The 23,905-nt window shown below is 35.9% G+C and overlaps 1 protein-coding gene across 1 annotated transcript; it reads right to left on the reverse strand.

Annotated features, from left to right (window-relative positions):
* Positions 1–306: 306 nt before the first annotated feature.
* LOC127082553 (secreted RxLR effector protein 161-like) lies at positions 307–8,680 on the reverse strand. Its single transcript, XM_051022789.1, has 2 exons — positions 8,390–8,680; positions 307–573 (listed from the first exon to the last, which is right to left on the reverse strand). The coding sequence occupies exons 1-2, from the start codon at positions 8,678–8,680 to the stop codon at positions 307–309; spliced, it is 558 nt and encodes a 185-aa protein (XP_050878746.1).
* Positions 8,681–23,905: the final 15,225 nt, after the last annotated feature.

Below are 23,905 nucleotides of genomic sequence, written 5' to 3' on the forward strand. Positions count from 1 at the left end.
AATCATCGCAACTAAATCTGGGATCGTTAGTCGATTATGCAATGGAAAGATATTAGCACCCCTCACATCCGGTTTACTTAACAGAAACAGTTTTGATTGTTTTGCGCGGATGACTGTTATTATCTAAAGATTACTTGCGATTGGTTTTAATTAAAGGGAAAAATAAGTTTTTAATTAATGTGTTCGCCAAGATTTCGAAATCATATGCCTACTTATTCCCCTAGTACAATGAAAAAATCAGAGCTTCGTAGTTTGTAGGTTAGAAAATGAGTGTTTGTTGGTTAAAGTTTAAAAAAAATGCTAAGATTACCTGCCAAGATTACCTGTAATATATTTTGCTTCACAGGTTGACAAAGCAACAATTGGTTGTTTCTTAGAAAACCAAGAAATAGGACTTCCCAAAAACTTAAACAAGTACCCGTAAGTACTTCTTTTGTCAACTTTGTCTCCACACCAATCAGAATCTGAGTAACTCTGAAGTTCTGAGTCTGGTTCAGCACCAGAAGAGAACAAAACTCTATACTTCAGAGTTTCCTTTATATACCTCAAAATTCTTACAGCAGCTTTGAAATTCTGGTATCAGATATGATATGTCAATGGTAATGTCACAACACTAATATATGAGTAATGCAAACAGAATAAAGATAGAGAATGGTAAAGCAAGATACACAAGCAATTGTTAACCCAGTTCGGTCCAACTCACCTACATCTGGGGGCTACCAAGCTAGGAAGGAAATTCACTAAAATAGAATCAGTGCAAAGACTCTCCGTACACTTCAACAAGTTACAGTCTTTCACACCTAATCTCTACCCGTGCAATTTATACCTAAGCACTCTTAGATATGAGAACCCACCCACTTCCCTACAATCACACCTGTGATCTTAAACAACAATCCCTTGAGAAAAGAAAACGCTTTTCAATAACACACTCTTGATTTTACTTCACAGTTTCAATCAAGAAGACACACTCTTGATCTTGCTTCACAGCTTTGATCAAGAAGACACACACTTGATCTTGCTTCACAACTTTGATCAAGTAGACACACACTCTTGCTTAACAGCTTTAGAGTGACAAATTACAACCACAAATCAGTCTAATTCAATCATCAAAAGATGACTTGAATGGCTTACAAGTCTTACGACTATAAACAGATACAAACCCTAGCTCTCTCTCTATATTTCGCTCAGTATTGATTATGTGTCAAAACAGGTTTTCTAAGTCCCTTTTTATAGAAGCTTTCAGTTGGGCTTGGACATCTTGAAAACCCTAAATCTATTTTCCAATAAATCTTTTTATAACAGCTGGTTAGATCTCCTTGGAAAATAAGTAAATCAGGTTGTAATCCATTATTGAATGCGCCAGCTAATCGGATCTTCAATCATACATAGATTGTCATTAATTGTGCAATCACAAAACACCAGACATTCACACTGAATGTTCTGTGTACAGGATGTCATAACATCGGGTCTGACATCCTGGAAAAATCCTGCATAATTCAATAATTCCTTTTATAACTTCCAGCAGGTACAACCATATCAGATGCCATGACCTTGTGTATGACATCTCGAAACAATCCTGCATGAACATGTCTTTCATTTAAGCTCCAGCAGGTACATCCCATATCAGATGCCATGACCTTGTGTATGACATTCTAAAACAATCTTGCATGATCATGTTCCTTAAGCTTCAGCAGGTACATAGGATATCTTATGTTAAGACATCACACATAACATCTTGTGAACACTCTTTGTTTTACCAAAATTGCTGCCAACACTAAGAATCAACAAACTCCCCCTTTGGCAAATTTTGGCTAAAACATATATTTGTCCTTTTTGTTCACATGGTAAACTATCAGCAGTTAAACAACATAACAATAGTTTAAACAGCAGCAAAAGCAACACAATTACTAGCTTATAGATACTAGTAATACACACATGCACAAGGGTACTTCTCCTCCCCCTAAATCTGTGCAACAAAAACAGAATTACTAGTTATGGATGCAACTAGTAAGACACACAAATGCACAAGGGTTCTTCTTCTCCCCCTAAATTTGTGCATACATCAAACATCTTCCATGAACATAATAGCTACTGTAACCACATCACTTGTACCAGTCAGAATGTCATTCTGTTTTAACACCTGCGCACTTCCTTCAATAATAGTTGTCCTTTTAGTCCAGCTACATACATCTCACAACTCCACAACTGCTTCCATATCAACACTTCTCCCCCTTTTAGTCAAAATTGACCAAAGGTGACATCAGCAACACATCTTCAGCCACACTAGACCAGTCTTCACTACAGCACACTTTTCCCAGTCAGAAATATCCTCTGGGATGAACAAACCCAAACTCATTTGCTTGCTATAGGTTCTCATGAACACAGATCCCCAACTTCCCCCTTAAACATTCAAATTGATTGGCATCAAAAGCTTTAGTGAAAATGTCTGCTAATTGCTTTTCAGTAGTGACATGCTCCAGAGTTATGATCTTTTCTTCTACCAGTTCTCTAATGAAGTGATGACGAATGTCAATGTGCTTTGTCCTGCTATGTTGAATAGGATTTTTGGAAATATTTATGGCACTCAGGTTATCATAGTATAATGTCATGACTTCTTGTGTGACATTGTATTCAGACAACATTTGCTTCATCCAGACCAGTTGAGAACAGCTACTCCCAGCTTCTATGTATTCAGCTTCAGCAGTGGATAGAGATACACAGTTTTGTTTCTTGCTGAACCATGAAATCAGATTGTTCCCCAAAAAGAAGCATCCTCCAGGTGTGCTTTTCCTATCATCAGCACTTCCAGCCCAGTCAGCATCACAGTAACCAGTCAGCATGGATCCAGATCCATGAGTATACAACATCCCATAGTCACTAGTACCATTGACATATTTCAGTATTCTCTTCACTTGGTTTATGTGACTAACTTTTGGTTTAGCTTGATACCTAGCACAAACACCTACAGCAAATGCAATGTCAGGTTTGCTTGCTGTGAGATATAGCAGACTACCTATCATGCTTCTGTATAGACTCTAATCTACACTGACACCATTTTCATCTTTGGTGATTTTCACATGAGTAGGAGCAAGTGTCCTTTTATGGCTAGCATTTTCCATCCCAAACTTCTTCACAATGTTCTTGGCGTACTTGCTTTGAGATAGAAAGATAGAGTCTTCCATCTGTTTGACTTGTAGCCCAAGAAAGTAGGTCAGTTCTCCAACAAGGCTCATCTCAAACTCAGATTGCATTTGTCTAACAAAATGTTCAACCATCTGTTCTGACATCCCACCAAATACAATGTCATCTACATATATTTGTGCCACCATGAGCTTTCCTCCTTCATTCTTCACAAACAGAGTTTTGTCAATGCCCCATTTCCTGTATCCATTGTCAGTGAGGAACACTGTGAGTCTCTCATACCAAGCCCTGGGAGCTTGCTTCAACCCATAGAGGGATTTCTTCAATCTGTACACATGTTGTGGAAGATTTGGATCTGTGAATCCTTTAGGTTGTTCAACATATACTTCTTCATTTAAGTAGCCATTCAGGAAGGCACTTTTTACATTCATTTGAAACAGTTTGAATTTCAGAATACATTCCACTCCAAACAATAATTAATGGACTCAAGGCAAGCTACAGGAGCAAATGTTTCATCAAAGTCTACTCCTTCAACTTGAGTATATCCTTGAGCTACTAATCTAGCTTTGTTTTTAGTAACAACCCCTTGTTCATCAGATTTATTCTTATATACCCACTTTGTACCTATGACATTTACTCCTTCAGGTCTAGGAACCAATTCCCAAACTTCATTCCTCTTGAATTGGCCTAACTCCTCTTGCATGGCATTGATCCAGAACTCAACAGTCAAGGCTTCCTTGATATTTCTGGGTTCAATCTTTGACACAAAGCAGCCATGTGAGATCACTTCCCTTGATCTAGTCGTGACTCCTTTATCTGGATCTCCTATGATAAGATCTTTGGGATGATCCTTCTGAATTCTGATAGAGGGACCCTTGTTGATTCTGTCATCTTCAGGTTCAGCCTGAGGAGGTTCTTCTTCCTTATTTTTGTCTGAGAGGTCAGCTGGAGAATCATTCAGAGATGTCTCGACATCGTCTGTGACATCAGTCTGTTGGTCATCAACCACAACATTAATGGACTCCATCAAGACATTAGTTCTGGAATTAAAGACCCTGTAAGCTCTGCTGTTTGTTGAATAGCCCAGAAATATTCCTTCATCACTTTTGGGATCCATCTTCCTTCTTTGCTCACGATCAACTAAGATATAGCATTTGCTACCAAATACATGGAAGTATTTAGCTGTAGGCTTTCTTCCTTTCCAGACTTCATAAAGGGTTGTGGGAGTCCCTTTCTTTAATGTCACTCTGTTGTGAACATAGCAGGCTGTGTTCATGGCTTCAGCCCAAAAATGGTAGGGCAATTTCTTAGCATGAATCATAGCTCTGGTTGATTCTTGAAGAGTCCTATTTTTTCTTTCCACCACACCATTTTGTTGGGGGGTGATGGGAGATGAGAACTCATGATGAATTCCTTCTGAAGAGCAGAATTCAGCAAATTTATTGTTCTCAAACTCCTTCCCATTATCACTTCTAATTTTGACAACAGGACTTTCTTTTTCCCTTTGAAGTTTCAGACAAAGCTCCTTAAAGACTTCAAATACATCATATTTTTCTCTTATAAAATTGATCCAAGTGTATCTGGAGAAATCATCCACCACCACATATGCATACTTCTTCCCACCAAGGCTTTCTACTTGCATGGGTCCCATCAAGTCCATATGAAGGAGTTCAAAGACTTTGGTAGTGGTGTCATGTTTGAGCCTCTGGTGTGACATCCTTGTTTGTTTTCCAATCTAACATTCTGCACAAATTTTTCCCTCATCAATCTTTAAGTTGGGAATTCCTCTAACAGCTTCAACTGATATGATCCTCTTCATACCTTTAAGGTGCAGGTGGCCCAATCTTTGATGCCATATCTTCACTTCTTCCTCTTTGGCTAAGGTACACATTGAAAAGTATTCAGTTTCTTGAGAGCTCCACATGTAGCAGTTGTCTTTGGACCTAACTCCCTTCATGATTACTTCATTTTCCTTGTTAGTAATCAAACATTCAGTTCTGGTGAAGTTTACATTCAGACCTTGATCACACAGTTGACTGATACTTATAAGATTAGCAGTTAATCCCTTAACAAGTAGGACATCGTCAAGGTCAGGAACTCCAGGGCAATCCAGTCTACCCATTCCCTTAATTTCACCCTCTGCACCATCACCAAAGGTAACATAACTCATGGCATGAGGGTGAAGTTCAGTTAGCAGATTTTTGTTCCCAGTCATATGTCTGGAGCAACCACTATCGAAATACCAATCTTCTTTGGCTAAAACTCTGAGGGAAGTGTGAGCTATTAGACTTGTAACCTTTGTCTTAGGAACCCATTGCTTTTTGTTGACAGTCCTGTGATGCTTGGATCTTGATTGGTATTGAGACTGAACAGGGCCAGGATAACCATATAGCTTATAGCAGAAGGGCTTCAGGTGGCCAAATTTTCCACAGTATTGGCATCTCCATCTTTGATGTTTCCCTTTCTGCTGTTGTGACATCTGATGTGACATCTCAGGTCTGTTTTTAACATGGCTGCACTTAGGTTTGGATTTTGGTTTGCAACCAGTGTAACTGTACTCAGCCTTGAATCCAATGCCAGATTTGTTTCCTGTTATTTGGCCAATCTGGAGAATCTTGTCTAAGATGGCAGATCCATTGTTAAGCATTCTTACATACTTAGTCATCTCATCTAGTTTGGAATTCAAGAATACAGCTTCAGTCTTCAATTTTGAGATGGTTTCCACATACTCTTCCTTTTCATTTTCCAGCTGAGCTATCACTTTCTTCTGGCTTTCAACTTGTCTGCACACTCCTGCACTTCTGTGGCACAACTCTTTGTAGGTAGTGGCCAACTCTTCAAAGGTTCTTTCATCATCAATTGACTCTTCCTCAGACCCCCATCTTCCTGTCAGTGCAGTCACATGGTTTGTAGCTTCTTCTGTTTCACTTCCATCAGACCAAGAGGCAACAAGACTCCTCTTTTGTTTCTTGAGGTAGGTCCCACATTCAGTTTTAATATGACCATACCCATTACACTCATAGCACTGAACTTCTTTGGGCTTTTCTTCAGACTTTGTTTTCTTACCAAAGCTGTTGGATTTACTGATGTCAGATGCAATGTTCTTGACATTTCCCTTTGCTCTCACATCTACCTTTTTCATCAGTCTGTTGAATTGTCTTCCCAGCATTGCTATCTCATTTGCCAGATCTTCATCAATATCTTGACCACCTTCCTCATCTTCCTCTTTAGTGTTTGACATGAATGTTATGCTCTTGGCTTTCTTTTCAGCTCCATCACATATTCCCATCTCAAATGTTTGGAGGGATCCAATTAGCTCATCAACTCTCATATTTGAGATGTCTTGAGATTCTTCTATGGTTGTTACTTTCATAGCAAATCTCTTAGGGAGTGATATGAGTATTTTTCTTACTAACTTTTCATCTGACATCTTCTCTCCCAAAGCTCCAGAGGCATTGGAAATTTCAAGGATACTCATGTAAAATTCATGAATATTTTCATCTTCTTTCATCCTTAAGTTTTCAAACTTGGTGGTGAGCAGCTGTAGTCTTGACATTTTCACTCTAGAGGTGCCTTCATGAATGGTTTTGAGAATGTCCCAAGCATCTTTAGCTACTTCACAGTTGTTTACTAATCTGAAGATGTTCTTGTCCACTCCATTGAAGATGACATTCAATGCTTTAGAATTCCCAAGGGCTAGGTCATCCTCCTCCTTGGACCATTGTTCTTCAGGCTTTTTCTCAACAGTGGCTTCTCCTTCTTTAGTAACTACAAGGTGCACCCATCCTGTCAACACAACCTTCCAAGCCTTGTTATCAAGAGATTTTAGAAAGGCTACCATTCGAGGTTTCCAATAGTCGCATTTAGAACCATCCAAAATTGGTGGCCTGTGAACAAATCCTCTATCTCTCTCCATTATACCAGAAAGTATTGCCCCTAGATCTCACCCAGAACTAGAGCAGGATGCCTGCTCTGATACCAATTGAAATTCTGGTATCAGATATGAGATGTCAAAGGTAATGTCACGACACTAATATCTGAGTAATGCAAACAGAATAAAGATAAAGAATGGTAAAGCAAGATACACAAGCAATTGTTAACCCAGTTCGGTTCAACTCACCTACATCTGGGGGCTACCAAGCCAGGAAGGAAATTCACTAAAATAGAATCAGTTCAAAAACTCTCCGTACACTTCAACAAGTTACAGTCTTTCTCACCTAATCCCTACCCGTGCAATTTCTACCTAAGCACTCTTAGATATGAGAACCCACTCACTTCCCTACAATCACACCTGTGATCTTAAACAACAATCCCTTAAGAAAAGAAAACACTTTTCAATAACACACTCTTGATTTTACTTCACAGTTTCAATCAAGAAGACACACTCTTGATCTTGCTTCACAGCTTTGATCAAGAAGACACGCATTTGATCTTGCTTCACAGCTTTGATCAAGTAGATACACACTCTTGCTTAACAGCTTTAGAGTGACAAATTACAACCACAAATCAGTCCAATTCAATCATCAAAAGATGACTTGAATGGCTTACAAGTCTTACGACTAAACAGACACAAACCCTAGCTCTCTCTCTATATTTCGCTCAGTATTGGTTGTGTGTCAAAACAGGTTTTCTAAGTCCCTTTTGATAGAAGCTTTCAGTTGGGCTTGGACATCTTGAAAACCCTAAATCTATTTTCCAATCAAATCTTTTTATAACCGTTGGTTAGATCTCCTTGGAAAATAAGTAAATCAGGTTGTAATTCATGATTGAATGCGCCAGCTAATCAGATCTTCAATCATACATAGATTTCCATTAATTGTGCAATCACAAAACACCAGACATTCACACTGAATGTTCAGTGTACATGATGTCATGACATCGGGTCTGACATCCTGGAAAAATCCTGCATAATTCAATAATTCCTTTTATAACTTCCAGCAGGTACAACCATATCAGATGCCATGACCTTGTGTATGACATCTTGAAACAATCCTGCATGAACATGTCTTTCATTTAAGCTTCAGCAGGTACATCCCATATCAGATGCCATGACCTTGTGTATGACATTCTGAAACAATCCTGCATGATCATGTTCCTTAAGCTCCAGCAGGTACATAGGATATCTTATGTTAAGACATCACACATAACATCTTGTGAACACTCTTTGTTTTACCAAAATTGCTGCCAACACTAAGAATCCACAAGCTTGGTAATGAGACCACTTCAGTTTACTCATAAACCTACTCACCATTCCAACTGCATAGAAAATATCAGCTCTGGTATTACACAAATACCTCAGAGAATCTACCGACTGCTTGAACATTGTCGCATATACATCATCACCATCAGAATCAGAATCCAATTTCTGATTTGTATCAGCAGGTGTGACAACTACTTTACAATTCAGCAGCTCAAATCTCTTCAGAAGCTCAAGTTCATATTTTAGCTGATGTAAAATTATGCCTTTCTCAGAGTACATAATCTCCATCCCTAGAAAATAAACCATATTTTCTAGACCGGTCATCTCAAACTCATTCATCGGCTCTTTCTTGAACTTAGCTATCTCATGCTCACAACTTCCTGTTAGAAATATGTCATCAACATACAGACACACCAGAATCATATTGCCTTCAGAAGTATGTTGAACATAGACACCATGCTCCATCTCACATTTCTGAAATCCCTGCTTCTTGAAAAATGAAACAATTTTTAAATTCCAAGCTCTAGGGGTTTGCTTTAGTCCATACAAAGCTTTTGTGTAATCTGTACATCATCCTTTCCTGATTCTTTTTCTCAAATCAAGCTTCTTCTAATGGACCATTTGGAAATGAAGATTTTACGTCTAAATGCATCAGAGGCCAATTCATGTTAGCAACTATCACAATCACCAGCTTGATTGTTTCATGTCTTACTCTAGACGCTAACACTTCAAAGTAATATAACCCAAATTTCTGCAGAAAACCTCTCGCAACTAACCTTGCTTTGTATTTTCCAATTGATCCACCTGGATTTAGATTCACCTTATAAACCCATCTCACGCTGATGGCTTTCTTATTCTTTGGAAGTTCTATCGGCTTCCAAGTCTCGTTTCTCTCTATGCATCAAGTTCTTCTTTCATGGCCTTTATCCATACTTTCTACTTGAGAGCTTCTTCCGTACTCACGGGTTCAGAGTCTACTAACATGGCACACTGAATAACTTTCCATTTACAATCTACTTCAATATCTTGCAGCATGTCAAACTCTACAAACCTTCTCGGAATGTTTCTGGTTCTTTGTGGCCTCTGAACTTGTTCATAACCTTTTGATTCTGGAACAATATCAGATGTTGGAACTTTAGAAGTACGGACTTCAAAAGCACGACCACCTTCAGAATCTGGAATATTCCTAGAATTTGGACAACCACCAGAATCTGAATCACCATCAGAATCTAGATCAGAATTAATCTCGCCTTCTGATTATAACTCACTCTCAGAATTATTTCCAGGCTCTGACACATCTTCAGAATCAGAATCAATATCTTCAGAAGTTAACTCTGCATTGGAGTTGGATTGAGACTTGCTCCAATCCTATACTTCTGACTCTTTCACAACAACATCTCGGCATACTTCAACCTTATTAGTGAATTTACAATAAAGCTTATAAGAACTTGTACTGTGATACTCCACCAGTAACATCACCTTGCTTCTATCATCCAGCTTCTTTCTAGTAGCATATGGAATGTGTTTATAACAGACATAACCAAATACTTTGAAATGACTCGCATTTTGCTTATCTCCAGTCCACCTCTCAAAAGGAATAATTTCCTTCAGCTTCTTAGTTGGACACCTGTTGAGCACATATGTTGCAGTGGCAACAGCTTCTTGTAACACCCTTCTAAAATACCCCAATAATTAATTAAAACAACAAAATATGAATCAGAGTAGATATGCAATTTCAGGGTGTCACACTTGACACTTCACACCATTCACCAAAATAACTTGTCATGCTCATTTATTAATCAAAATAAAACATTGCACAATTCGCAGCGGATAGAAATCTAACAACATGCAAACCATGTAACACATTACATGTAAAATTGTTCAACAACCAAAAATGAAAACAAAGTAAAACATCCCGTCCCGATGTTACATATACCAGAGCATGACCCACTAAGGAACTACACTAGACTCCAAGCACTAACTTCTACTCAATCACTGATCGTTACTTGGAACATAGTTGTAAGGGTGAGCTCCTCAATCGATATAATAAGCATTATAAAATATCATGTAATGCTAAGTAAATTAACACATTCATCACCCTAATCATATCACACATTCAGCAACGGCAACATCAACTCATAATCATACTCAACACAAACACAAAACACACGTATAATATTGGAATACATCCATTCATATTATACGCCATACATACATTATGAAATGAGACTCCATGCATGCGGTACCGACTATTCGTGAACACATAGTTCAACCTCACCGATCAAACCCAGATACGGCTACCAAGCTCACTAGTCCCACTCATTTGAGACCTAGTGACTCACTCACTAATTCCTCACCATGGGAATTAGCTACCACCATAAAGGTCATGCTATGCACGCTAAATCACCTAGCATGCAAACATCAACAACAATCCACAATGGACATATGCTCACACTCTAAGCCATAAACAGTCCATCCACAATTGCATACATAATAGATATATTCACAGCATTATGCATACCATCATACATCATCAGCATATATATCACAGAATCATATCATGTCATGCCAAATAATAAATCACAGTATTAGCACACTCTACTAATACCTATACTTCTCAAAACAACGGGAAATGATCCCTACTATATCATACATCAGCTAAATTACATCACTCAGCTGAAACGACCAAAACTGCACCACAACATGCTCAGAAAAATCAAACTTCTGCTCATACGCGTATGCCTCATGCCCATACGCGTATGGCACATTTCCTAGCCAAGCCCATACGCGTATGGCCTGTTTCATATGCGTATGATACGCGTACCACTTCTCCCATACGCGTACCAACAGAGACAAAACTACGTTAGAACATCATCTTCTTCATTCATACGCGTATGGCCTCACCCCATACGCGTACCACTCACAGGCTATGCGTAAGTACACGCGTATGACGCGTATCAGCACCAATCTCCTCCCCTCCAGGCCATCTCATACGCGTATGGCCTAGTGTCATACGCGTATGGCCAGAAACCAAAATTCCAGATCTGCTATGGGTTTTTCTCTACTACGAGATCTCTCAAATCCAACCTTCCACAGTCCAATTTTTACACAGCATTCGTTCATATTATCTAACACAGATCATACCCATTCAATTTCACAATTTCTAACCTTATTACATCTAATTCCTACGAATTTTCTTCAATTATAAACCCAGATCTCATTCATCCATAAGTTCACAATTTGCAGCATTCATCATCCTAATTAGAGTCGATTCAATGGCTTATTACTACCCATTACATGTTAACCCATAATACCCATTAAACGACGATAAACCCCCCTTACCTGAGTTAATCCGGCAAATCCTTTATCTTCAAGCTTTTCCCTTCTTCAACCCTTTCTCTCTTGCTCTTCCTTTTTGCCCTTTTTCCACTTTTTAGTCGCTTCTCTCTTTCACGTGTAAAAACCCTTTTACTAAATGGGACTCTTTACTGATTCCAAAAACCGTTCCAATTCCAACTTTATTATCCCAATAATAATAATCCAATAATATTCCAATTATTTAATTAAATTAATAAATATACTAATAATAATATATATGAATGGTTTATCTTTTATTTTGAAAAATAATACCCTCTCATTCATATTATCATCATAATATACCATTAAACTTAAATTAAATAATTATCATATTTTATCGGGGTGTTACACTTCTCCCTACAAAGTGTTAGGAAGCTTCTTCTTCTTCAGCATGCTCCTTGCCATATCAAGCAAAGTCCGATTTCTCCTTTCTGCTAGACCATTGTGTTAAGGATTATATGGAGAAGTCACTTTATGATCAATTCCATTCTCCTCACAGAACTTCTTGAACTCTGTAGAGTTATACTCACCTCCACCATCAGTTATGAGAATCTTCAAAGTCTGACCACTCTGTTTCTCAGCCTTGATTTTGAATTTCTTAAATTCAGCAAACACCTTGTGTTTGAACTTTATAAGGGATACCCATGTCATCCTTGTGAACTCACCCACAAATTACATAAAGTATTTATTCCCTCCTAGTGAAGGATCTGGAAATAGTCCACACACATCATAATCACTACTCCTAAAGCATGTTTTGCTCTTGGAGATACTTCTGATGCAAATGGTAGTATTGGTTACTTCCCTCTCATGAACACATTGCATGACTTTTCTGGTTTCTTAATTGTAGGAATTCCACATACCATTTTCTTTTAATTCAGATGCCCTAAGCTTCTGAAGTTCAAATGACCAAAGCTTTTGTGCCACGACTCACTTTTCTTCACAACACTTGTTGCGATAAGGCATTCAGAGTCTGAAGTTTTAACATTCACCTTGAATGTTCTATTGCTTCCCTCTTCTGACTCTATAATAAGCTTCTGATTACAGTCATACAACTTCAAAAGATTGTCCTTCATGGTAACTGAGAATCCTTTTTCAATTAATTGACATACACTCATCAGATTGTTCTTCATGCCAGGACCATACCAGACATTTTGAATTAACGCAAGTTTGCCATTATTCATAATCACTCTAATATTCCATATTCCTTCAGCATTCAGATACTTATCATCAACACATCTGATCTTGATCCTCTTTCCAAAGTCAAAATCAACCAGCCATTTCTTATTTCCAGTAAGATGGTTTGAACAACCAGTGTCCATATACCACTAGTCTTCTATAGACGCACAATCAGAATCAGAAGTCATTAATAGCATATGTTAATCCTCATAACTTCTATCTATATTCGCTTCTTCTGATTTCCTCTCCTTGTTTGATCAACAATCTGCAGCGAAGTGTCCAAACTTCTTACAACAGTAACATTGAACTTTTCTCTTGTCATAATTCTCCTTTCCCTTCTGACTCCCAGGAGTTGAGGTTTTTGACTTCTGAGACCTATCTTGTCTTTTCATGTCTTCTAACCAAGACTGTTTCTAGTCTTTATTGATAAAAGAAGCTTTTAGAGCTTGTTATACCTCTCTCTCAGAGGTTCTTTTAGTCAGACGCAACTCTTGCGCCTCTATACTGTTTTGCAACTCTTCTATCCTCACGGTGCTCAGATCTTTTGAATTTTCAATTGCTACAACGACGTAATTAAACTGAGGAGTAAGAGATCTAAGTACCTCCTCAATGATACTTTCTTTAGGGAGATTTTTTCCATACGACTTTATCTCATTTGTGATCAAAATCACTCTGGAGATGTAGTAAGGTACCTTCCCATTGTTCTTCATGTTGAGGTTCTCATACTGCTTACATAGAGACTGAAGCTTTACCTTCTTCATTGATTCATCACTGACATAACATCGCACTAGTGTGTCCCAAGCAACTTTCGTCATCGTCGAATCAACGATTTTCTCAAACACATTCACATCCACATACTGATGGATGTAGAACAACGCCTTTTGATCCTTCTTCCTTAGATCATGTTGAGCATTTCTCCGTGCATCTGTTGCATTTTCTGGAAGTGCAACGTAACCTTCATTGACTATATCAAGAACATATTGAGCTCCAAACAACACACGCGTCTAAATCATACAACAACTCAAGTTCTTGGCATCGAACACTTGAAGCTTTGTAATCATATTACCATTTCTGTTCATCTTCAACCTTGTGAAATACACTAAGATCTCACTTAAACACAGTATTTCTCAATCCCGCATAATCAAGATATGTGATTCTATTACGATTCTGATTAGAAATTCAACATGAATTCTCCAAACAGAAATCAATCACACAACGCCTCACCGTTTCACTTGTGTTTCCCATGGTGTTTCCCTATAGATCTGAACCGAAGTTATATATACCAATTGTTGGTGCACAATGTGATAAAGATGAATAATGGAAATAATAAAGAGAATAGTGAATAATAACAAACTTCCACTACTTTAAAACGGTTACAGCAAACACACACACACACACACGCGCGTGCGCGCGCACTGCTCTGCTACACTACACAGACTTCAAAAGGAATAATAAATATTTACACCACTCACTTGCTTAAATACAAGTGAGACTTAAGGGAAAAATACTAAAATACCATCTAATAAACTTTATCTACAAGTTACTGAAAATGAATTAATTCTAACAATCATGATGAATTGTTCAAGGTTTGTTATGATTGAATATTTATGATGGAAGTTTGAAGTTTGGCTGAAGGTGAATGAAGATTGTTGATGGAAGTTTGAAGCTTGGTTGAAGATGCTTGAAGATTGATGATGATTGATGAAGGTTTTTGGTGAATGTTGGTTATGGAAGAATAAAGATTGAAGGAATTTCGGTTATGGAGGATGGAGATTGGAAAAGAATATGAATATGGTGAAAGTGATGAAAATGGTCAATTGCGATTTTTTGTGGTTTCTTTTGTAAATTGTGATTAACCCCTCGTGTTGGTGATGGGTGGTGTTTAAATAGGAATAAAATGGAGGAAAAGTTAGTTAGACTTCATTGAATTAGAATCCTAGGATAGTGACCCTCGTGAGAGGTTTAAGAACGGTTAAGATTAAATTGTGTTAGTTTGGAGGGATTAAGGTAGTTTTTGTGTTAAGATAGTTAGAAATGAAATGCAAATGTGATGTAAATTTTGTGTTTATTTGAAATGAAAATGAATTTCATTTGGTTTACTTGAAATGTAGTTAAAATGTAATGTAAACTTGAATTTGAATTCACTTGAAATGTAATATGAAATGCACTTGGAATGTGATGTAAACTTAAATTTGAATTTCCTTTGAAATATAATATGAAGTGTAAATTCAAATATAGTGTAAAATGCAAATGTGTAGTAAATTCCAATTTGCATGCAAATGTGAATGTAAATGGATGTGAAATTCAATTTCGTGAAGCAAATTAGAATTAAAATGTGATTTTATGTACTTGGCTTAAGGTATGAATAAAAATTAAAACGAATTAGTTTAAAAAATAAAAAATTGGACTAAAATTAAATTGGTCATGGATGAAAAAATAAAGTTTTGAATTCTTGAAATAATTACTAATGCAATTTATTTTATTTAATTTTAATTTTCATATTATTCTTATTTTTACTCCAAATTCTATTAAAGTATTTAGAATAAAATTAAGTAATAAGATACAAATCAATTTTAAATCGTAAATCGAGAAAAGTCATAAATTTAAATCAAATCAATTCAAATGAGATGACAATAATCAACAAAGTCAACCTTTGAACCTTTGAATAATGTAATGAAATGAATGATGCAATGTATGATAAAATGGAATACATGTCATGCTGATGCAGATGAAAAAAAAACTTAGGGTGAAATTTAGGGTATGACAGCTGCCCATATTTAACTATCTTGAACCAAAAAATATGAAGAATGACATTTTTCATATGATCATGGTGGTAGGTAGTTAAATATATTGAAGACCCAAACTTTGCCATGTGAAAGAAATGGAATGCAATTTGATGCAATGATTATGTATCTGCTTATTTAGAAATTATTTGGCTGGGAATGTGAAATGGAAGACATACTCTTTTGGGATGAAATGAAGTAAGATATTGTGAATACCCAAAGACTTTATTTTGCTGGAGATATGAATGGTATGAATATCAAAAGATTTCAGAAATTCGAGGTAGAAGAGGTAGGTAGAATTGTTTATAATATTTTCTGGATTGCCCCCATTAACGAGCTTTAGCAGGTATTGGTAGTTGACATATTCCCTCAGGGTTTTTTAGAAGAGAAATGATTGAGTACTTTCTAAAGACAATCATAAAGGGCAAAAGGATAATTGGAAAAAGACAAATGCTGACATTTTCTCGCGCGAAATGTAGACACATCTTACAAAAGGCAAGTGAGACTTCGTTGAGGAATAAAGTTTCTTGCGCAAAAGGTGGAGAGAAGACACTATGAGGATTAAAATAAAATACTAATCGTCAGCACTATGGCGGAGAGAGTAAATTATATGACGTCAGCACGGTGAATGGGAACAACAATGATCAACATCAGTATGGTGACTGGGATGACAACCGATTAACTTGGCGTTTGGAAATAAAAAAATGATTAACATAAGTGTTATGATTGGGGTAACAACTAATCATCATCAACTTTGTGTTTGGAGACAAAAATATGATCAACACCAATACTGCGACAATACCAGTACTGCGACTGGGGTAACAACTAATTAACATCAACTCTATGATTGTAGACAAAAATATGATCAACATCAGTACTGCAACTGGGATAACAACTGATCATCATGAACTCTGCGGTTGGAGACAAAATATGATCAACATATTTTCTGCAACTAGGATAACAAATGACCATCATCAACTCTGCGATTGGAGACAAAAATATGATCAACATCAGTATTGCGACTAGGGTAACAATTGATTATCATTAACTATGCGGTTGCAAACAAAATATGATCAACATCCGTACTGCTACTGAGATAACAACTGATTAACTCGACATTTGGAAACAAAAATATGATCAACATCGGTACTGCGATTGAGATAAAAACTGATCATCATCAACTCTACGGTTGGAAACAAAATATGATCAACATCAGTAATGTGAGTGGATAACAATTGATCATAATAAACTATATGGTTGGAGACAAAATATAATCAACATCAGTATTGCGTCTGGAGTAACAACTGATTATCATCAATTCTGCGGTTGGAGACAAAATATGATCAACATTAATAGTGCAACTGGGGTAACAAATGATCATCATCATCTTTACGGTTGCAAACAAAATATGATCAACATCAATTCTGCGAATGGGATAACAACTCATCATCATCCTTTATTAAACATCTGTGATATGACATCCTTTATTAAACAAATACCTTGGGTTTTTTATATATTAATATGTTATCTGAAAACCAAAAACATACAAAATCAATAACAATTGTCATCATCCCTAAATGATATCCACAATGGTATATGAAGTCACTTCTGCATCTAATTTAAACAATGACCATAAAAAACATGATACTTAAAATATGCACATCATGTTGGGGTTGGATGCTATTAAATTAATTCAACAACATAAAAGTATCATCTTCCTTGAAAACAATCTAAATTTTTATTGAAAAAAAAATGAAAAATAAAAAACACATAAAGATAGAAAGAGAAAACCCACCTTCTCCAGAATTAGACAAGAAAATATTAGGTGGAGCCTTCATTACGACCGAAGAAAACTCAAAACAGATTCAAACAAATTCAACACCTAGTCTTTTCTATCAACAACATTTAACCTTCATACCCCAACTTTCCCACCCAACAAGCCAATAACACCAACTACAATTTATGAGTTGAAAAATCTCCAAACACTTTCTATTCTACAAAATGTCACCCACTAATATCCAATATAATCAACAAAAATTTGACCCTTTTACCCTTTTCCATGAAATGCAACTAATTGCTAACTCCACAACCAGGAACACAACAAAGTTTAAAAACTCAAGTCAAACAGTATAAATGTTTTATTGTAGTTGAAGAATCCCAAACAATGACCATAAAATAATATGAAATTTGTATACAATGATTGGAATGCCAATTAGGGATGATGACAATTGTTATTGATTTTGTGTGTTGTTGGTTTTCACGTTAGATATTAATATATAAAAAACTCGGGGCATTTATTAAAAAAAAAGGATAATTTGTTATTCAATAACCTATCATTGTTTGATATGTGACACAAATAGTTAATCAATAAATATTATTTAATTTATTAATTATTAATTCTATTAAATATTTTTTAATTTAATTTTTAATTTTAAAAATGTGACGTAGTACCACATATACAATATCATGTAGTGTCACGTCATAAAATGAAGTGTCAACAAGACAAATATGAAGGGAAACAAAAAAATCTCAAAAAATATTGAATAGTGGGACAAAAATATGAATTTTTTAATGAAGACTAAAAGATTAAAAGAAAAATTGAGTGATCAAAAATACATTTAAACTTATAATAAAATGAATGATAACGCATATCATCCTAATGATGAAAAAAAACTTAGAATAAAATTTAGGATATTCTTTCTCACAAAAAAATCTTTTGTTATTCAGTTTTTAAATAAATAAAATTTATTTTTAAAATATTAAAATTTACCTCAAATATATTATATTAGAAAAGTCTACTCGACTTTATCATTACCGATGCCTAATTTAATAATAAGAGTTCTAAATTCATTATTTAAAATAAATTTGATGAATGGTTGCGATGACAATTTGTGTTAATTACAAGAAGATATAAAATTAACTCAAAATACATTTTTTACAACTTTGAAAATACCTTAAAAATATTATATTAGAAAGAATATTTTGAACACCTAAAATTCATTGTAATACAATGCATTTATACTATTTTATCTTTGAATTCAATAATGGAGTTATCAAACCATTCGGTGAAAAAATATAATACATTATATTGATGTTGGTGATACATGATTTATAAATATAGAATTTTAATATTGATTTATATGCTATAAATATTAAAAATATTCATGGATAAACAATAAAATAAATAAGTTAAAATCTTTAGATACATTCTATGTTGTGAAATCCATTTCAAAACTTATAGAACTCTTTCGAGATAAGTATATAGAAACTTTAAAACAATTTATAACTATAGAGTGACAGGAAATTGAATTCACAATCAACTAGCAAAGATATTTATTGCAAGTCTAAGTGTATTCACAAATTATATGATCTACTCATATGAAGTGAATTGTATGCTCATACAATTGTCAAATATATAAATACTGTATGAATTGAGTTGTATTGAAATTGTATGATTATATATTCAAATCATTAATATTGTATGACAAAAATGAATGATAATAAACATGTAACTTTTGTTTAAGATAAGTTTTATTGAAAGAATAATATATATTTTATAACTATAAATAGTAAATATTGTATGAATTAAATTAAATAAAAAAATAAAAATTAGTGTATTCATGGTAAGATTATTAGATCAATGATATCAAATTTAGTAGTGTTCTTTTATAAGCAAAATATTGAATTTAAAGGGAGCAGAAGTACTCAACCTATAAAAATAAATAAATAAATAAGAAACAACCACAAACACAAAAAAAAACCAGGAAAATTCATTAAGAGACTAATCAATACAACAACCTAAATGTCCAATCCTCGTAGAAATCTTAGACATAACAACTAAAGGAGGGACCTTGGATTTTGCATTCAATATTTGCAGACGATTTAACCTAATAGGGGAGGCAAGTCAAAGTTAGATGGAGTGTGTGATGAAGATTCTTGGTAGCTTTAGTGACATGTCTGGTCAGGAAGTCAGTCATGATAAAAATGTGGCAACAAGCATGAGAACAAAGCTAAAGCAAATCTCTCATTTTTGTGAAACTCAGGACATGGAACAAAGCTAAAGCAAATCTCTCATTTTTGTGAAACTCAGGACATGGAAAAGTACTTAGGTGTTTCTCTAAGGCAAATTCTGCAAGGATTTTATCCCTCTCGAAATCTCCTTATTTCTATACCAATTTAGTTTTTACTTTCTTGCAAAGTGAGAACTTATGTTACATTTACAATAAATAGTTAAACATCCTTTAAAGAATTTATGCACACATGGTCCTACAAATTTTTCTAAAGAGATTAATAGTTGTTTATCAAAATTACAGGAAAACAAATTGGCACGCCTAGTAGGACATTGTGCTAAGTTTTTTAAGTTCACAATATTTGTGTTTTTCTTTTACAAATTATTCTTTATGCATGAAATGTTCTTGATATTTGTGAGTGTATGTGTTTAAGAAGTGCAAAAGCTTTGCCTAAAATGACGTTTCCTCCTACGGATAATACTAATTCTAATTCACAAAATAATCCTTAAAATGCAGTAGAACAACTAGTCAGATCGACGGTTGGAGAGACCGTTGTTCTAATGCTTGTTAGAATGACTGCCCCAGTGGCGTCATCGACGCCAATTTTGTTGACACCGACACAAGGGGGAATACCCCTACCACAACCATGTAGTTTACCATTTAACCCTATTGTCGTAAGACCAACTATGGTATGCCAACAACGATGATGACAGGCCTTCGTTCCAATGCATCGACTTATTCAGATAACACAATGGTTGTTTTGCCACCATTTAACCCATACCTGCCTCATGCTCAATAATCAATAACCCTAGTCGAACAACACCATTACTAGGATGATCAAACTATGTTCCCCAACCAACGTCGACTTTGAATACGACATATTTCTTATGTCTATGAGGAAGCAAATGGACAAAAGTAACAATGAAATAGTTAACATGTTGAACCAACAGATTGGCACGGTGTTCAATACCTTAATACAGAACACCAACAAAAGTTATGAATTGTTGGCTAAACAGATGGGTCGAATAGCTTATTTATTTGGTGCCCCTCGGGCCCAAGCGAGGCCGACTCCTCAAATCTCAAATTCCAGGAAGGTAGAGACACCTGATAATGGGAAAGCCCATGTTAACCAAGGGCAACAACAAGGGAGCAGAAGTACTCAACCTATAAAAATAAATAAATAAATAAGAAACAACCACAAGCACAAAAAAAAACCAGGAAAATTCATTAAGAGACAAACCAATACAACAACCTAAATGTCCAATCCTCCCACGAATGAGTTGTAGAAATCTTAGACAGAACAACTAAAGGAGGGACCTTGGATTTTGCATTCGATATTTGCAGACGATTTATTGCTAATAGGGGAGGCAAGTCAAAGTTAGATGGAGTGTGTGATGAAGATTCTTGGTAGCTTTAGTGACATGTCTGGTCAGGAAGTCGGTCATGATAAAAATGTGGCAACAAGCATGAGAACAAAGCTAAAACAAATCTCTCATTTTTGTGAAACTCAGGACATGGAAAAGTACTTAGGTGTTTCTCTAAGGCAAATTCTGCAAGGATTTTAACAATCTTGAAATCTCCTTATTTCTTTACCAATTTAGTTTTTACTTTCTTGCAAAGTGAGAACTTATGTTACATTTATAACAAATAGTTAAACATCCTTTGAAGAATTTATGCACATATGTTATAGGATTTACTAGTGAATCCTACAAACTGTTCTAAAGAGACTAGCCCAATTGTTTATCAAAATTATGGGAAAATAAATTGGCATGTCCAGTGAGACATTCTGCTAAGTTTTTTAAGTTCACAATATTTGTGTTTTTATTTTACAAATTATTCTTTATGCATGAATGTTCTTTGATATTCATGAGCGTGTGTGTTTAAGAAGTGCAAAAGCTTCGCCTAAAATGACGCTTCCTCCTATGAATAATACTAATTCTAATTCACAAAATAATCCTTAAAATGCAGTAGAACAACCAGTCAGATCGACGGTTGGAGAGACAGTTGTTCTAATGCCTGTTAGAATAACTGCCCTAGTGGCGTCATCGACGCCAATTTCGTTGACACCGACAAAAGAGGGAATACCCCCACCACAACCATGTAGTTTACCATTTAACCTTATTGTCGTAAGACCAACTATGGTATGCCAACAACGATGATGGCAGGCCTTCGTTCCAACGCATCGACTTATTCAGATAACGCAATGGTTGTTTTGCCACCATTTAACCCATACTCTATCTCAGGCTCAATAATCAATAACCCTAGTCGAACGACGCCACTACTAGGATGATCAAACTATGTTCCCCAACCAACATCGACTTTGAATACGACATCTCTCTTATGTCTATGAGGAAGCAAATGAACGAAAGTAACCATGAAATAGTTAACATGTTGACCCAACAGATTGGCACGGTGTTCAATACCTTAATACAGAACACCAACAAAAGTTATGAATTGTTGGCTAAACAGATGGGTCGAATAGTTGATTTCTTTGGCGCCCCTCGGGCCCAAGCGAGGCCAACTTCTCAAATCTCAAATTCCAGGCAGGTAGAGACACCTGATAATGGGAAAGCCTATGTTAACCAAGGGCAACAACAAGGGGGTTTTGACACACTGAACCTCCCTGCATATAGAGGAAAAGGAATACATAGGCCAAAGCAAACCAAGACTAATAGAGGTTAATAGAAACTAAGATGCCAAACAAATACTTAGAAACGTCCAACAAAATAACTTTTGGGGCCAAAACAATATAGCAAATGTGGTCAAACACATCCATGTCCAAAATGGCCTTAACATTGGCCTCCATAGGCCTAACTTTGTGTCGTCTCTATCGGAGTGCGTTCGATAGACGGAACTCCCCAAGGGGTGGAAAGTCCCCAAGTTCACCAAATTTGTTGGTGAAACAAATGAGTCTATTGTTGAACATGTCGCCAGATATCAGACGGAGGCACAGGACATGGCCAATAATGAGAATTTGAAAATGAAATACTTCCCAAATTACTTGACAAAAAATGCATTTACTTGGTTCATCACCCTTCCCCCTCATTCCATATATACTTAGAGTCAATTAAAGAGTGTTATGTGAGCAATTCTACATGGATTAGTCAAACATTAGCCTTAAGGAATTGACCGGTGTTAGGCGTAAACTGTCATAGTCAATTGATGATTACTCGAATAGGTTTATACAACTCAAAGCAAGGTGTTTTATGAAATTCCCTGAGCAAGAGTTGGTCGAAATGGTTGCAGGTGGTCTAGACTATTCCATTAGGAAAAAGTTAGATACTCAGTATTTTAGGGACATTGCCCAATTGGAGGATAGAGTTCGCCAAATTGAGCAATTAAAAGCTGAGAAATCCATGTCGAATTGTCATACCCCAAAATTTACCATCCCCTTTTGCATAATTCATTTTCTCATATCAAATCATATCATGCATGACTATTGCATTTGGTCATGGAATCACAAGCATGGTCATTTTGTAGTTTGTATCTTAACATTAGGGTTTCATCTTTTTTTGCTTAACAACTAACCCAAACTTCCACAAGAGATGGTACTTGGTTGTTTCTTGTTACTCATATAGGTAATCATGCTCCAAATCGAGGCAAGACAAAGGCCTTTTGATCAAGGGAAATGCAGGTTTTTTCATGATGATTCGAAGTTGGTCCATGTGCTTGTTTCCATGCCACATCACTCAATCTTCATGCTATTCTCAAGATTATTTAAGCCCTAATAAATTTTTCATCAAGGTATGTTTGCTCCATTATCATTGTGGCATGAAATTCAATAAAACATCAAATTTCCACAAAGTAGTACAAGTTGGTTTGACCTAATTTGCAAGTATCCCATGTCTTTGGTCCAAACTCCACAACTCCTTCAATTTTTATCCAATTTCCAAGATTCTTTGAGCCAAATGTTACTTTTGGGACCCTCTACAACTTTGATTCAAGGGTAAAACATAAATCCATTTATTAAGGACCTCATTTATGCAAAGGACCAAGTTGCCAAAATGGGCCAAAATCTTGCCATGACCCCTTACTTTTTACCCTTGCCATTTCCAGCTCAAGCCTTCATTTGATCTCATTATTGTTGCATCTTGTTAAGCTTATATAAAAGATCATTTGGCCCAATTTTGGTTCAAAATACACGAGGAAATCAAAAGTTATGGTAGCATCAAACTAGGACCTCAAAATGGCCAAACGTGTTGCAAAGTGCTTGGCCAATTGCCCAGCATAAAAACCAG

Source organism: Lathyrus oleraceus, chromosome 5 (genome assembly GCF_024323335.1).
Source record: "Lathyrus oleraceus cultivar Zhongwan6 chromosome 5, CAAS_Psat_ZW6_1.0, whole genome shotgun sequence".
Classification (NCBI taxonomy): Eukaryota; Viridiplantae; Streptophyta; class Magnoliopsida; order Fabales; family Fabaceae; genus Lathyrus; species Lathyrus oleraceus.